This window comes from Rana temporaria, chromosome 12, assembly GCF_905171775.1.
Source record: "Rana temporaria chromosome 12, aRanTem1.1, whole genome shotgun sequence".
Lineage (NCBI taxonomy): Eukaryota > Metazoa > Chordata > Amphibia > Anura > Ranidae > Rana > Rana temporaria.
The window spans coordinates 132,131,136-132,146,788 of record NC_053500.1 but is presented as its reverse complement, the minus strand read 5'-3'; the positions used below and the strand labels follow the sequence as shown (position 1 = coordinate 132,146,788).

At 51.0% G+C, this 15,653-nt stretch overlaps 1 protein-coding gene across 2 annotated transcripts in view; it reads right to left on the bottom strand.

Annotated features, from left to right (window-relative positions):
• The window catches only part of USP36 (ubiquitin specific peptidase 36), a 54,045-nt gene extending 42,505 nt beyond the window's left edge, over positions 1–11,540 (bottom strand). Inside the window, exons 1-3 of one of the 2 annotated variants that reach the window (XM_040330744.1) lie at positions 11,521–11,540; positions 5,881–6,133; positions 3,076–3,294 (exon numbers count right to left, since the gene is read on the bottom strand). In XM_040330744.1, the coding sequence (XP_040186678.1) occupies positions 3,076–3,294; positions 5,881–6,124 (463 nt within the window). In that variant the 5' untranslated portion in view covers positions 6,125–6,133; positions 11,521–11,540. The other variant, XM_040330743.1, reaches the window with a different exon arrangement.
• Between the last annotated feature and the right edge of the window lie 4,113 nt (positions 11,541–15,653).

Sequence of the window (15,653 nt, the reverse complement as noted above, 5' to 3'; positions counted from 1 at the left end):
AAACATGTTACCCCCCATCCGGAGGAAACACTAATACTGGCATGGGGCCTGGAGGACCGCCCTTTTATCTGGTGGGGGTTAACGTGTTTCCTGTCCTGGTAGGAGGAGCCCTAGGTCTCATGGGCTGTCCTGGAAGACGCTTGAGAGAAAAATGTCATTAGTCCTTTACGAATTTTTTTGTTTTTTTTTAGATGCCTTCAAAGTGTTGTTGCTAGGCAGAATAGTTAATCTTCCCACTTCCTGCACCTAGGTGCTTAATGCTTCCTAACCTACACCGCACAGACTCCTGGGAATGTAGTGGGTGTAACTTTCCAGGAGTCTGTGCACTCCCCAGTCTCAAAGAATCATGTGACTTGGACAGCACAGGTGCTGAAACCTGATCTGACACTGCTTGTGCAGCACTGAGCATGTGCAAGATTTGCAAGGCTGAAATCCAGGAAGTCATACAGTCTGGCTTCATGATGCCCACACTTAAGATGGCCCCAGTCAATTTCTATTTTATAAAGTGTCTAAATGCTGTAACAACCTAACAAAACGGACCTTAGTTTACAGACTAACTTTACTAGAATACATTAAGCTTGTGTATTACAGGGGTATTTATATTTAAAAAGTGAAATTGTGGCCGGAACTCCGCTTTAACTGTTCACATCATTCTCCAACTGTGCTACTCCCTGCCTAGGCACAGGCATTTGGCTGGAGCTCTATGGACAGCATTTATTAAAGGATTGGATACGACTAAAACAATTGCAGAAGACTAAAATTGGACTAAAACTAAAATGTCATTTTAGCATAATTTTTATTGGGTTTTTATCATAAAATATATAAAAAAAATAAAAAAAAATAAAAAATGTACAAGTTTTCTTACAAATTACTCAAAGCATAATAAACTTATCAATAGCATAAGTAATTTCAGTAATAATTAGGGTGTAATATGTTATTAAATTACCTGCCGCCACCCCAACCCGACCCCCACTGCAACAGCAGACAGGGGATCCTTTTCCTGCACCCACTGTCACAATTAGAGCAGCACAGGCTGAGCAGGGCTCCCGCAGAAGGTAAGGGTGTGAAGGAGGACCAGAAAAGGGTTGGAGCTCTCCAGCAGCTGCAGGAGAGGTGCGAGGGCCACATAAAAATGGCCTGGAGGGCCGGTTTGTGTTTGACACCTGGTGATTTAAAGAGCTCCTTTAATATGTGCCAGCACATATTAAAAGAAAGCTGTCACTTTACCCATTCAGGGCGATCTTTCATAACACCTCCCGCTCCACTCCATTCGTCAGTTAGATCCCTCATTGCTTTTGAACAGTGGTGTCCAAACTGCGGCCCGAGGGCCAGATGTGGCCCTTTGCTTGCCTTTGTCTGGCCCTGGAGGCACTATTTCTCCTACCACTGACACCAAGGATCGGGCCACTATTCCTACCACTGACACCAAGGATGGGGGCCACTATTCCTACCACTGACACCAAGGATGGGGCCACTATTCCTACCACTGACACCAAGGATGGGGCCACTATTCCTACCACTGACACCAAGGATGGGGCCTCTATTCCTACCACTGACACCAAGGATGGGGCCCACTATTCCTACCACCGACACCAAGGATGGGGCCACTATTCCTACCACCGACACCAAGGATGGGGCCACTATTCCTACCACCGACACCAAGGATGGGGCCTCTATTCCTACCACTGACACCAAGGATGGGGCCTCTATTCCTACCACTGACACCAAGGATGGGGCCTCTATTCCTACCACCGACACCAAGGATGGGGCCACTATTCCTACCACCGACACCAAGGATGGGGCAACATTCCTACCACCGACACCAAGGATGGGGCAACATTCCTACCACCGACACCAAGGATGGGGCAACATTCCTACCACTGACACCAAGGATGGGGCAACATTCCTACCACCGACACCAAGGATGGGGCCACTATTCCTACCACCGACACCAAGGATGGGGCACTATTCCTACCACTGACACCAAGGATGGGGCACTATTCCTACCACTGACACCAACGATGGGGCAACATTCCTACCACCGACACCAAGGATGGGGCAACATTCCTACCACTGACACCAAGGATGGGGCCACTATTCCTACCACCGACACCAAGGATGGGGCCACTATTCCTACCACTGACACCAAGGATGGGGCCACTATTCCTACCACCGACACCAAGGATGGGGCCACTATTCCTACCACCGACACCAAGGATGGGGCAACATTCCTACCACTGACACCAAGGATGGGGCAACATTCCTACCACTGACACCAAGGATGGGGCCACCATTCATACCACTGACACCAAGGATGGGGCCACCATTCATACCACTGACACCAAGGATGGGGCCACCATTCCTACCACTGACACCAAGGATGGAGCCTCTATTCCTACCACTGACACCAAGGATGGGGCACTATTCCTACCACTGACACCAAGGATGGGGCCTCTATTCCTACCAATGACACCAAGGATGGGGCCTCTATTCCTACCACTGATACCAAGGATGGGGCCTCTATTCCGACCACTGACACCAAGGATGGGGCCACTAATCCTACCACTGACACCAAGGATGGGGCACCAATCCTACCACTGACACTAAGGATGGGGAACTATTCCTCCTACTAATCACATTTTTTAAATCCCACTGACCACCAAGCCTGAGTCATTGTAGACTCCCATCAATGCTGGGACATTTTCTATTACAATTGACCACAGTCCGGCCCTCCTAAAGTCTGGAAGGCAGGAAACGGGCCCTTTGTTTGGGAAGTTTGGAGACCCCTGCTTTTGAGTATATAGGAGCATGTGCCTTTCTCCCCTTCCTCCCAGGATGCAGTGCTCAGGCCCAAACACTATTACATAGGACAGGAGAGAAGGCTTACACAGGGGATAGACTCAGTGCTCGAACAGAGCCGTAGGGAGCACATGAAATAAGAGCATTACTGGGTGGGGGTCTGTCATTTTGTCCTGGATGGGCAGATTTCCCTTACAATGTCCAACACGAGTCAAGGTCTGATTTATAATTACTGTCCCTTTAAATATGGCGCCCGTAGCGTGTGGCGGTACTCACAGTTGCGGCTGTGCTCCTTAGACAGCAAGTAGTTGGCGAGAGGAGGGGTGTAGGTCAGACACTGTACTGTGGAGTTGAGAAAGCAAGTGTTCCCCAGATTCTGCAGGCCCGCCCCCACTCTAGACACTCGCTCCCACTTCATAGACAACCTCTCCATTGGGAAAAGCATCTTCTGAGGAACGGGGATGCCATCTATTCCCCCCGATGCCAAGTCATTGCCTGCAGAGAGAAGAAAATAAGTTCCTATTATACTTTGTAGAAACCACCACCCACCGCTGCAAGGCTGGCAACCAAATACTTTTTTTCACAGTAACCATCATCATCACAATCAAGAAATAAAAAAAACGAAAAAAAAAAAAAACATTTGGGTAGCCATGATTCTATGTTGTGGAGATGAGGCGGGATTCTGGAGTTTGGCAAAATAAAACTGGGCAGGGCTGACACCAGGCAATTAGCAGCTAAAGAAGATGATCAATGGATGCAGAGACTGAAGGAACGATACATGAACAAATAATAAAACAGGAAGGCTCGCTCTAAGTGTAGTACATTACATATTTATTGGAGTGAAGGACAAAATGCAGCTCACATGAACCTATTCAAAACTACCGTATTTATCGGCGTATACCGCACACTTTTTCCCCCTTAAAAGCAGGGGAAAATCGTGGGTGCGCGATATACGCCGATCCCCGCGCTGTGTTTGAACGCCGCCGTTGACATATACCGGGTACAGGGTACACTCGGCCAGGCTCGGCTCCCCTCACGGTCACGCCCTGTGCCGCCTCCTAGCCTTTATACGAGAGGAGCCGAGCGTGCCCGAGTGTACTGCGCTCGGTATATGTCGGCGGCGGCCAAACACAGCGCGGGAAGCGGGGATCGACTCAAAAACAGCACGGGAGAAGTGGGGAGGACACCACCAAGGCCGCAGACGGACGTCGGACCGGACAAGGCCGCCGATGGACGCCGGGCAGGACACCGACGAGGGGCATTCAATTTTCCTGAAATTTCCCTTCCAGGTTTGGGGTGCGCGCTATACGCCGGGGCGCGCTATATGAAGATAAATACGGCAACTCACTTTTTATTATCCTAGAATCAATGAATGATTGTTTACACCCTGCAGTCCCAACACTGTATAACCAACGTGTTACCATGCTTAGGGGATTGGCTTGAGAAAAAAGCTTGATTGGCCTTGAATTGTGTAGCTCCACCCCCCTGATGACACTTCCGGTCTGCTCCGCTTTCCACTGGTACCCGCCGCCATCTTCCCGCTTCCTCCATTTGAGCTGGCACCCCGGCCCGACATCAGGTTGCTCTTTTTTTGGGACAGACCTCCAGCATAGATACAATGCTATTTTCCCTTTTATCTATGCAAGTTGCTTTATCATATTGCCTATCTGTGACATTTACTACTGCACTCGCGCATGCGCAGTAGGGAACCGGGCAGTGAAGCCGCAAGGTTTCACTTCCTGATTCCCTCACCGAGCCTGGCGGTGGCAGCATCCAAGGACTGAGCGATTGCTCATCCTCATCTGCCGACTTCGCGGGAGCGCTGGACAGGCAAGTGTTCATTTTTTAAAAGTCAGCGAAAAAATCCTGGGGGTCCTCTGCTTTAAAGAAGTTGTAAACCCTCGTGTTTTTTCACCTTAATGCATCCTTGCTTCCCCTTTTCACTCACCTGACCCCCATCGTTCCTTCGGCAGAGAGTCCATGGGTGCTCAACCTGTGGCTCTCCAGCTGTTGCAGAACTACAATTCCCATGAGGCATTGGAAGCCGCTGACAGTTACAAGCATGACTCTCGAAGGCAGAGGCATGATGGGACTTGTAGTTCCGCAACAGCTGGAGAGCAACAGGTTGAGCACCCATGGCAGAGACGCTCTATACCGCTCTGCTCGGGGTTCTCAGCTCTTGATTGGAAAGAGTCATAGCAGCACAGCCATTGGCTCCCACTGCTGTCAATCAAATCCAATGACGCAGGGGGTGGGGCAGAGTCCTACATTCTGTGTCTATGGATGCAAATGCTGGACTCGGGAGCGTGCCCGCAAGGTAACCTCCCCGGGAGAGCGCTTCTACTAGGTTGTTATGTGATGCGGGGAGGAGCTACCAGCGCCACGGCAGACCCCAGAAATCGAGGATCGGGGGGACTCTGTGCAAAACAAACTGCACAGTGGAGGCAAGTATAACATGTTTGTTATTTAAAAAAAAAAAATAATAATTAAAAGGGATACTAAAGTTTTTTTTTTTTGTTATACTTACCTTCACTGTGCAGCTCGTTGTTGCACAGAGTGGCTCCGAATCTGATCTTCTGCTGTCCCTCGACGGCTGTTTCGGCTCCCCCGCCGCAAGGACTTAACACCTTAATGCGAGCTCGCATGGCGTTGAGTGCTTGCGGGCGCGCTCCTGTGATACAGCCGGCGGCCATGGCTGCTCACTGTATCGCTCGGCCCCGCCCCCTGGCGTGCCGCGTCATTGGATGTGATTGACAGCAGTGCAAGCCAATGGCTGCGCTGCTTTCAATCAACCAATGAAGGAGCCAGGAAGACGGCCCAGAAGCCTGCGCGTTCACGGGACTTTCGAAGGGGCAGGTAAGTAAAGGGGGGCTCGGGGGGGGGCTGCTAATACACAGATGTTTTTTCACCTTAATGCCTCAGTGTGAAAGGGGTCTATGTGCAAAACAATCACATGGATCAAGGTGACCAGCAGTTTTTTTTTTTCAGGGCAATAAAGGCTGAAGGCTTGAATCATGTGTATGGCCAGCATTACGATTTGTCCAAACAGAGCATATAACCCAAGCACGTGTGATGACATACCCTGCCTGTGGTTACCCTCTATACTCTTGTGCGGAGTGGAGGGTTGCAGCGATGGAGCCAGCAGGACATATTTGCTCTTCAAGGTCTCCAGTTGGTAATGGAAGCTCTTGGTGGCCGGCTCAAACTCGATTTTCTGCAGAAGGATCTTCTTGGCGGAGGACGTGAGCAGCTTCCCGAGTTCCACATCGTCGGGGTCCTTCCGACCAGGCTTCAGGGCGTCCTTCAGCTTCTCTACAATCGGCATGTTCGCTTACTAAGAAAGAAAGATGGAGGAGGTCAGAGGAACGTTCAGCTGTACCCATTTATGTCAAAGTACACCATACTTCATATAAAGCTGGTCTCCAGGAAATAGCGGTTGTTACAGGGGTTGTAAATGTACAATTTATTTTCCTAAATGGCTTCCTTTACCTTAGTGCAGTCCTCCTTCACTTACCTCATCCTTCCATTTTTGCTTTTAAATGTCCTTATTTCTTCTGAGAAATCCTCACTTCCTGTTCTTCTGTCTGTAACTCCACACAGTAATGCGAGGCTTTCTCCCTGGTGTGGAGTGTCGTGCTCGCCCCCTCCCTTGGACTACAGGAGAGTCAGGCCGCCCACTAACACACGGCTCCTTTCTCTATCTGCAACGTAGAGAGCGTCCTGACTCCCCTGTAGTCCAAGGGAGGGGGCGAGCACGACACTCCACACCAGGGAGAAAGCCTTGCATTACTGTGTGGAGTTACAGACAGAAGAACAGGAAGTGAGGATTTCTCAGAAGAAATAAGGACATTTAAAAGCAAAATGGAAGGATGAGGTAAGTGAAGGAGGATTGCACTAAGGTAAAGGAAGCTATTTAGGGGGGAAAAAAAATTGTACCTTTACAACCCCTTTAACCACTTAAGGACCCCTTCACGCCGATATACGTTGGCAGAATGGCACAGCTGGGCACATCCACGTACATGTCTCCTTAAGCCCAGCCGTGGGGTCACCCGTGACCCAGTCCGAAGCTCCGCGGGACCTGTGGACCCGATCGCCGCTGGAGTCCCGCGATCGGTCCCCGGAGCTGAAGAACGGAGACAGCTGTGTGTAAACACAGCTTCCCTGTTCTTCACTGTGGCATCGATCGTGTGATATTATAGGGATACACAATCGATGATGTCACACCTACAGCCACACCCCCCTACAGTTAGAAACACATATTAGGTCACACATAACCCCTTCAGCGCCCCCTTGTGGTTAACTCCCAAACTGCAAATGTCATTTTCAAAGTAAACAATGCATTTTAAATGCATTTTTTTGCTGTGAAAATGACAATGGTCCCAAAAACGTGTCAAAATTGTCCGCCATAACGTCGCAGTCACAAAAAAAATTGCTGATCGCCGCCATTAGTAGTAAAAAAAATAAATAAATAATAAAAATGCAATAAAACTATCTCCTATTTTGTAAACACTATAAATTTTGCGCAAACCAACCGATAAACGCTTATTGCAATTTTTTGGACCAAAAATATGTAGAAGAATACGTATCGGCCTAAACTGAGGAAAAAAAAATGTTTTTTTATATATTTTTGGGGGATATTTATTATAGCAAAATGTAAAAAATATTGCATTTTTTTTCAAAATTGTCGCTCTATTTTTGTTTATAGCGCAAAATATGAAAACCGCAGAGGTGATCAAATACCACCAAAAGAAAGCTCTATTTGTGGGGAAAAAAGGACGCCAATTTTGTTTGGGAGCCACGTCGCACAACCGCGCAATTGCCAGTTAAAGCGACGCAGTGCCGAATCGCAAAAAGTGGCAATAAGCGTATATTGATTGGTTTGCGCAAAAGTTATAGCGTCTGCAAACTATGGGAAAGATTTATGGGGTTTTTATTAAACTAGTAATGGCGGTGATCTGCGATTTTTAGTGGTATTGTGGGGGACAGATCGGAGACTTTTGACACATTTTAGGGATCATTCACATCTATACAGCGATCAGTGCTATAAACAGGCACTGATTACTGTATAAATGTCACTGGCATGGAAGGGGTTAACACTAGGGGGCGATCAAGGGGTTAATTGCGTTCCCTCATGTGTTCTAACTGTATGGGGGGGGACTAAGAGATGACAGATCGCTGTTCCTACTTTGTAGAAACACACGATCTGTCTCCTCTCCTCTGACAGCACACACTCACACACAAATCCCCATGCTGCCTCTCGTGCAAGCGATTGTGCGTGGCTGGCGGCGATCGCGCCCGCTGGCAATTTGCATTGAGGCTCGCGCGCCTTCTGGGCAAAGCCGTAAATATATACGGGATTTCATATTTTGCATAGAAGTGGATGGAAGTCGGTTTTGTAGAGAAGAGGAAGGATGGCATTTCTAGAATATGAAGGTAGATTGAAAAACGCAGAAGGTCTACATTTGCGTTGAATAAAAGGGAATTCACAAATCGCATCCCTGAAGAGTATCAGTCGCACCCAAACCGCTAAACAACGACCTTTGGCAATCACGCTGAAAACCGACATGAAAATCTCACCACATGAGGAAAACCCTACTGCTCGCCCACAGCAAGGCTACACGTGCCTGGCACCCGGAACAGCATGTCCGGGGCATCGGGCGATAGGATTTGTGCATCCCTGCTAAGTGCATTAACCCCCCGCCCATGAAATTGCTGCCCCTCCTACAAGCCCCGAACCCCACCCCCCCTCCCCCCATTATATCACTGTCCCTCCCAACAGCCCTAAACCCCGCCCTCATGAAATTGCTGCCCCTCCTACAAGCCCCAAACCCCACACCCTACCCCCCCCCCCCCCCATAAAACCACACCGAGCTCCGCTTGACTTTTTGTTACTTACAATCAGTATTTTTTGCTAGAAAATTACTGGGAACCCCCAAATATTTATTTTTAGCAGAGAATCTAGAGAATAAAATGGCGATCTTGGCAATTTTTTTATGTCACACAGTATTTGCGCAGCGATCTTTCAAACGTAATTTTTGGGGGAAAAATACACTTCAGTTAATAAAAAATAAAAAAAACGAAACCGTAAAGTTATCCCAATTTTTGGGAATAACGCTGCGAGAATCGTGATCTTTATTCTAAGCAAACAAATCTTGATTCTCATTTTATCGTACAGCTCTAGCACCCCCATAAATCCATTGCCCCGCCCAACAACCCCAAACCCCACCCCCGTTAAATCGCTGCCCCTCCCAACAGTCATAAACCCCGCCCCATGAAATCACTGCCCCTCCCACCAACAGCCCCAAACGCCCCCTGAAATCGCTGCCCCTCCCAACAGCCCCAAACCACAATAAAATTACTGCCCCCAAACCTCGCCCCCATGAAATCACTGCCCCTCCCAACAGCCCCAAACCCCGCCCCCATGAAACCACACCCCCACCTGACAGCTCCAAAACTCACCCTCCAATAAAACAGCTGCCCCTCCCAACAGCCCAAAACCCCACCCCCATGAAATCACTGCCCCTCCCAATGGCCCAAACCCCTGCCCCTATAAAATCACTGCCCCTCCCAACAGCCCCAAACCCCGCCCCCATGAAATCACTGCCCCTCCCAATGACCCAAACCCCGCCCCCATGAAATCACTGCCCCTCCCAACAGCCCCAAACCCCGCCCCCATGAAATCACTGCCCCTCCCAATGACCCAAACCCCGCCCCCATGAAATCACTGCCCCTCCCAACAGCCCCAAACCCCGCCCCCATGAAATCACTGCCCCTCCCAACAGCCCCAAACCCCGCCCCCATGAAACCACACCCCCACCTGACAGCTCCAAAACTCACCCTCCAATAAAACAGCTGCCCCTCCCAACAGCCCCAAACCCCACCCCCATGAAATCACTGCCCCTCCCAACAGCCCAAAAACCTAACCGCTAAGAAACTACTGCCCCTCCCAACAGCCCTAAACCCTGCCCCTATGAGACTACTGCCCCTCCCAACAGCCTCAAACTCCGCCCCCATGAAACTACTGCCCCTCCCAACAGCCTCAAACTCCGCCCCTTGAAACGACTGTCCCTCCCAACAGCACCAAACTCCACCCCCACGAAACTACTGCCCCTCCCAACAGCCCCAAACCCCACCCCCATGAAATCACTGCCCCTCCCAACAGCCCCAAACTCCGCCCCCATGAAACTACTGCCCCTCCCAACCGCCCCAAACTCCGCCCCCATGAAACTACTGCCCCTCCCAACCGCCCCAAACTCCGCCCCCATGAAACTACTGCCCCTCCCAACCGCCCCAAACTCCGCCCCCATGAAACTACTGCCCCTCCCAACCGCCCCAAACTCCGCCCCCATGAAACTACTGCCCCTCCCAACCGCCCCAAACTCCGCCCCCATGAAACTACTGCCCCTCCCAACCGCCCCAAACTCCGCCCCCATGAAACTACTGCCCCTCCCAACCGCCCCAAACTCCGCCCCCATGAAACTACTGCCCCTCCCAACCGCCCCAAACTCCGCCCCCATGAAACGACTGCCCCTCCCAACCGCCCCAAACTCCGCCCCCATGAAACGACTGCCCCTCCCAACCGCCCCAAACTCCGCCCCCATGAAACGACTGCCCCTCCCAACCGCCCCAAACTCCGCCCCCATGAAACTACTGCCCCTCCCAACCGCCCCAAACTCCGCCCCCATGAAACTACTGCCCCTCCCAACCGCCCCAAACTCCGCCCCCATGAAACCACTGCCCCTCCCAACAGCCCCAAACTCCGCCCCCATGAAACGACTCCCCCTCCCAACCGCCCCAAACTCCGCCCCCATGAAACGACTGCCCCTCCCAACCGCCCCAAACTCCGCCCCCATGAAACGACTGCCCCTCCCAACCGCCCCAAACTCCGCCCCCATGAAACGACTGCCCCTCCCAACCGCCCCAAACTCCGCCCCCATGAAACTACTGCCCCTCCCAACCGCCCCAAACTCCGCCCCCATGAAACTACTGCCCCTCCCAACCGCCCCAAACTCCGCCCCCATGAAACCACTGCCCCTCCCAACAGCCCCAAACTCCGCCCCCATGGAACCACTGCCCCTCCCAACAGCCCCAAACCACACATGTCCTGTTCAGTGGAGATCTGCGGATCGGATTCCCTCATTGAAGGTTATATCCGGCTGTCACTGGCTACTTCTACAAATGCTCGTTGCCTGGCTGCCCATCTTCCCTCCCAGCACACATGGCGGTGGAGAAGAGTCAGGTGACACACAGCAGCCAGGCCATGAGCATTGCCAGGAGGAGCTCAGCAATGGCTGCCCCCAGACCTCCCTCATGGCACACATTGTAAACATTCAGTATCTCCCCCCCCCCCCTCTCCATGTCACAGTCTGTGGGGGGGGGGGGGGGTTGTTTTTTAATATTTTTTAACCCCTCTTCTCCCCCTCCACAGGACAGACATGAGGGGGGGGGGCAGAGCCTGGGGCGCCAGCAGAGCAATGCATGTGCCTGGCAGGCAATGACATGTGACTAGTGGGGGAAGGGGGGGGTGAAGTGTCCTTCTCCCCCTCCCCCCCAGGAACACGTGATCAGCCCGGTCTCTCCCCCCCTGACCCGCAGGACAGACGTGTCCCCGGTACTCACCGGGCCCCTCTGCCGCCTGGAAGGACTGGACCACTTCCGCTCCCCTCCACTCGCAACATCCGCCCCGCACTGCCTGACTCACCGCGCCCACCGATGACGTACCATCATTTCCACTGCGGTGGCCCGAACCAGGCGACAGGAAATGATGTTTGAAGCACATGTTCCAAAAAAAATTGTCTCCAGTAACAGGGGGCGGCCATTTTTGAGGAGACCAGGGAGAGGCCGGGCGCTGAGTGGCTCAGGAGGATCACATGACCTCCTTCCTAGTTCTCCTACTGGCTGGCCTGTTCTTAAAGCAGTATTAAACCCAAAAAGGAAACATTATATTGCAGCTTATTAGATGTGGTGACTGCAATAGTATTCTTTTTTTAGGCTTTTCCCCTCCTCTGTTGATATAACGAGTAACACATCACGGGCTAGATTCAGGTAGAAGTTACGGCGGCGTATCTCCAGATACGCCGCCGTAACTTCAAATCTGCGCCGTCGTATCTGTACGCCGATTCTCAAAGGCAGATACGTTCAAAAAATAGGCTTCCTCCGCCGACGTAACTTGAATACGGGGGCGTATAATTGTGTGCAATTTTACGCTGGCCGCTAGGGGCGCTTCCGTCGTTTTCGGTGTAGAATATGCAAATTACCTAGATACGCCGATTCACAAACGTACGTACGTACGTACGCCCGGCGCAATTTAGTTACGTCGTTTACGTTAGGCTTTCTTGGCGTAACCTTATGCCTGCTATTAGGAGGCGCAGCCAATGTTAAGTATGGACATCGTTCCCGCTTCGAAATTTGAATTTTTTATGTCGTTTGCGTAAGTCGTTCGCGAATAGGGCTGGACGTAATTTACGTTCACGTCGAAAGCAATGACGATTATGCTGCGGATTATGTGGAATTTCGAGCATGCGCACTGGGATTCTTTCACGAACGGCGCATGCTGTAAAATATGCGGGGTCACCATTAAAGCGGGGGTTCACCCTATAAACCCCCAAAAAAAATTTTTGTTTTCTTCTACCATAAAATCAGGCATTGTAGCGCGAGCTACAGTATGCCTGTCCCGATTTTTTTATCCCCGTACTCACCGTGTACTCGTACATCGAAGATACCGACTCCCCTCGGGGAATGGGCGTGCCTATGGAGACGGAGGATGATTGACGGCCGGCTCTGGCGCGTCACGCTTCTCCGGAAAAAGCCGAAATAGGCTTGGCTCTTCACGGCGCCTGTGCATAGCCTGTGCGCAGGCGCCGTGAAGAGCCGAGACCTACTCCGGCTGTCTTCGGGGAGAGTGACGTGCCAGGGCCGGCCGTCAATCATCCTCCCTCTCCATAGGCACGCAGATTCCCCGCGGGAGCCGAAATCTATAATGTACGAGTACACAGTGAGTACGGGGGTAAAAAAATCAGGACAGGCATACTGTAGCTCGCGCTACAATGCCTGTCTCGATGGTAAAATCGTGTCACTGAGGGTGAACCACCGCTTTAATTTAAATAAAACACGCCCCCCTCATCATCATTTGAATTAGGCGCGCTTACGCCGGCCCCATTTACGCTACGCCGCCATAAGTTAGGAGGCAAGTGCTTTGTGAATACAGCACTTGCCTCTCTAACTTACGGCGGCGCAGCGTAAATACGATACGCTGCGCCGCCGTAAGAATGGGCGCAGCTACCTGAATCTAGCCCCTCCTGTATTAGAGCATCTCTACTCTGGATGAAGGAGAACAGGGGAGACAGCAGCGTTGTCTTTTGGGGTGGGGTGCATACCTCCCAACTGTCCCTGATTTGGAGGGACTGTCCCTGATTTGGAGCAAAGTCCCTCATTCCTCCTCATTTGTCCCTCATTTTGGTCTGATCTATATAGATGTATATAAAATGCACTTTTTATCTATCAAAAATTGTTTCCCAGCGCTAAATCTTTCATCCAATTTCTATATTGCTGCATTTGTAAATTCCAAAAGCCAATATAAAGGAATAGTAGTAGTAAAAAAAAGCACATTTTATTTTTTGTACAATTCTCCTTTAACTACTTCCATATCGGCTCACGTTGTTGTACAGGGGTACTTTGAAGAGGGATATCGTTGTTATGGCAGCAGCTACCATAACCCCGGTATCCTCTTCCTTAGCGGGCGGTCCAGTTTCCTGAAAAAAGTGGTCTCTGCGGCAGATTTGGCTTTTATCGGCGGCGGAAGAGGGGACCTCCCGCCGCTCTCCTGTGCCCTCAGTCGCTTACCGGAGCTCTCGGAAGCTGCGGAGGCGATCGGATCCTTCTCTGTCCCATACCATGCAACAATAATTTGCGGGTCGTCCCATGAATTACATACCTCCCAACTTTCTGACATGGGAATCAGGGACACCTATCAGCAAGAGTATGTAGGCATAGGACACACCCCTTGCCACGCCCCCTTAAAGGAGAATTGTACAAAAAAAATAAGATTGGTTAAACCCACAAGTTCTTTTTTTACCACTATTATTCCTTTATATTGGTTTTTGGAATTTACAAATTAAGCAATTTAGAAATCAGATGAAAGGTTTAGCACTGGGAAACACTTTTTGAAAGATAAAAAGTGCATTTTATATACAACTATATAGATTAGACCAAAATAAGGGACAAATGAGGAGAATGAGGGACAGAGGGACATTGCTCCAAATCAGGGACAGTCCCTCGAAATCAGGGACAGTTGGGAGGTATGGAATTACTTAACATAACAAAATTTGGAACATTTCAAGGGGTATGAATACTTTTTCAAGGCATTGTATTGACTCCTCACCACCTGCTTTAACCCCCTTAAAACGGAGCTCCACCCTAAAGTGGGAGGTTCCGCTCATCAGATTCCCCCCCCCCCCTCCGGTGCCACAATTGGCACCTTTCAGGGGGGGGACAGGTATCCTTTCCCATTTCCGGAAGTCCGGCCGCGGGGCTCCCTCCTCCTCCCCTGGCCGCCGGGCTAATAGGAGAGAGGAGCAGGGCCTCGCGCATGCGCAGCAGGGTTCCCGGCGTGAAGCCGCAAGTGTATCCTTTCAGCTACACGCCGGGAACCCTACTGCCGACATCGCTGGACTCCAGGACAGGTAAGTGTCCATTTATTAAAAGCCAGCAGCTGCAGTAAGCCCCAGACCTCCTCTTTAAAATGCTGGCTCACTGCATGTTGTGGCGCGGCCCTATCCCCTTAAATGTTGCTGGATGGCTATGGCACAGCCCTATTCACTTGAAAGGGTCATGTTTGGTGGTGTTCCGCCTGCTGAATGTAACATGTTCTTTAGTTTTGTTTTGTACAGCACTGAGACGGCTGTGTTTAAGTGGGCGGCCAGGGGGAGGTAAAACCATCTGTTTTCGATATAGTAAGTGCAGCGCTTAAAAATGTGTCACAAAAAAAATGATATAAACATAATTATATAATCATGAAACAAATGTAATTAAAGGAGAAGTCCAGCCTGAGCTCGTTTGGCTTCTCCTATGAATCACAGAAGTGCAATTTGTTTTGCACCCCTGTGACCTTGTGACCTGTGGTTTGAAGTCTGCTGACGTCACAGAAATCAGTCCAGGCACCGCGCGTCATTCCGACTCTGGGAGTCTGGATCCCCCAGATGCCTGGACCGACACCCGTCTGAGAGCCTGAGACAGATGCTCCCTGCCCCTCCACATTTCCAAAACTTCAATTCAGGGACACACCCCCTCTCTCACCTTCCCCCAAAAAAGATGAGGGGGGGGGCGGGGGGAAATGTAGTCTTGGGGTTGATGAGGAATTCAGCGGCGGGTTATTTGTCAGGTGAATGTGCCACTTGCCACCAGATGCAGTCAGGGATGGACTGGCCATTGGGACTAAAGGGAGTTTCCTGGTGGGCCGACTTCAGTGACAGCGGACCGCCACCCCCCTCCGCTCCTCTGTCTCTCCCTCCCTGCAGCGCTCACCTGGGGGGAACAGAAAAGCAGGGGGAGGACCAGAGGAGCAGGGGGAGGACCAGAGGAGCAGGGGGGACAACAGAGGAGCATGGGGGAGGGGACAGACAGCGGACTCAACATCTATGGCCTGGGAGTTTCTCACTTCTGCCTAATCTTGTCCCATAAGGGGGCACGGAACTGATTCTTTGCCCCGGGTGAAATAATGTCTAGCTTCTCCACTGGTACTGCCTATAAGAGTACCAGTAGCAGCCGTTCTACTCTAATAAAGTGTAATGGTTAGTGGCTGTTGAAGGGGAAGAGGGGGCTTGGGTGGCGGGGGAGGGGGTGAAGTGGGCCAGTCT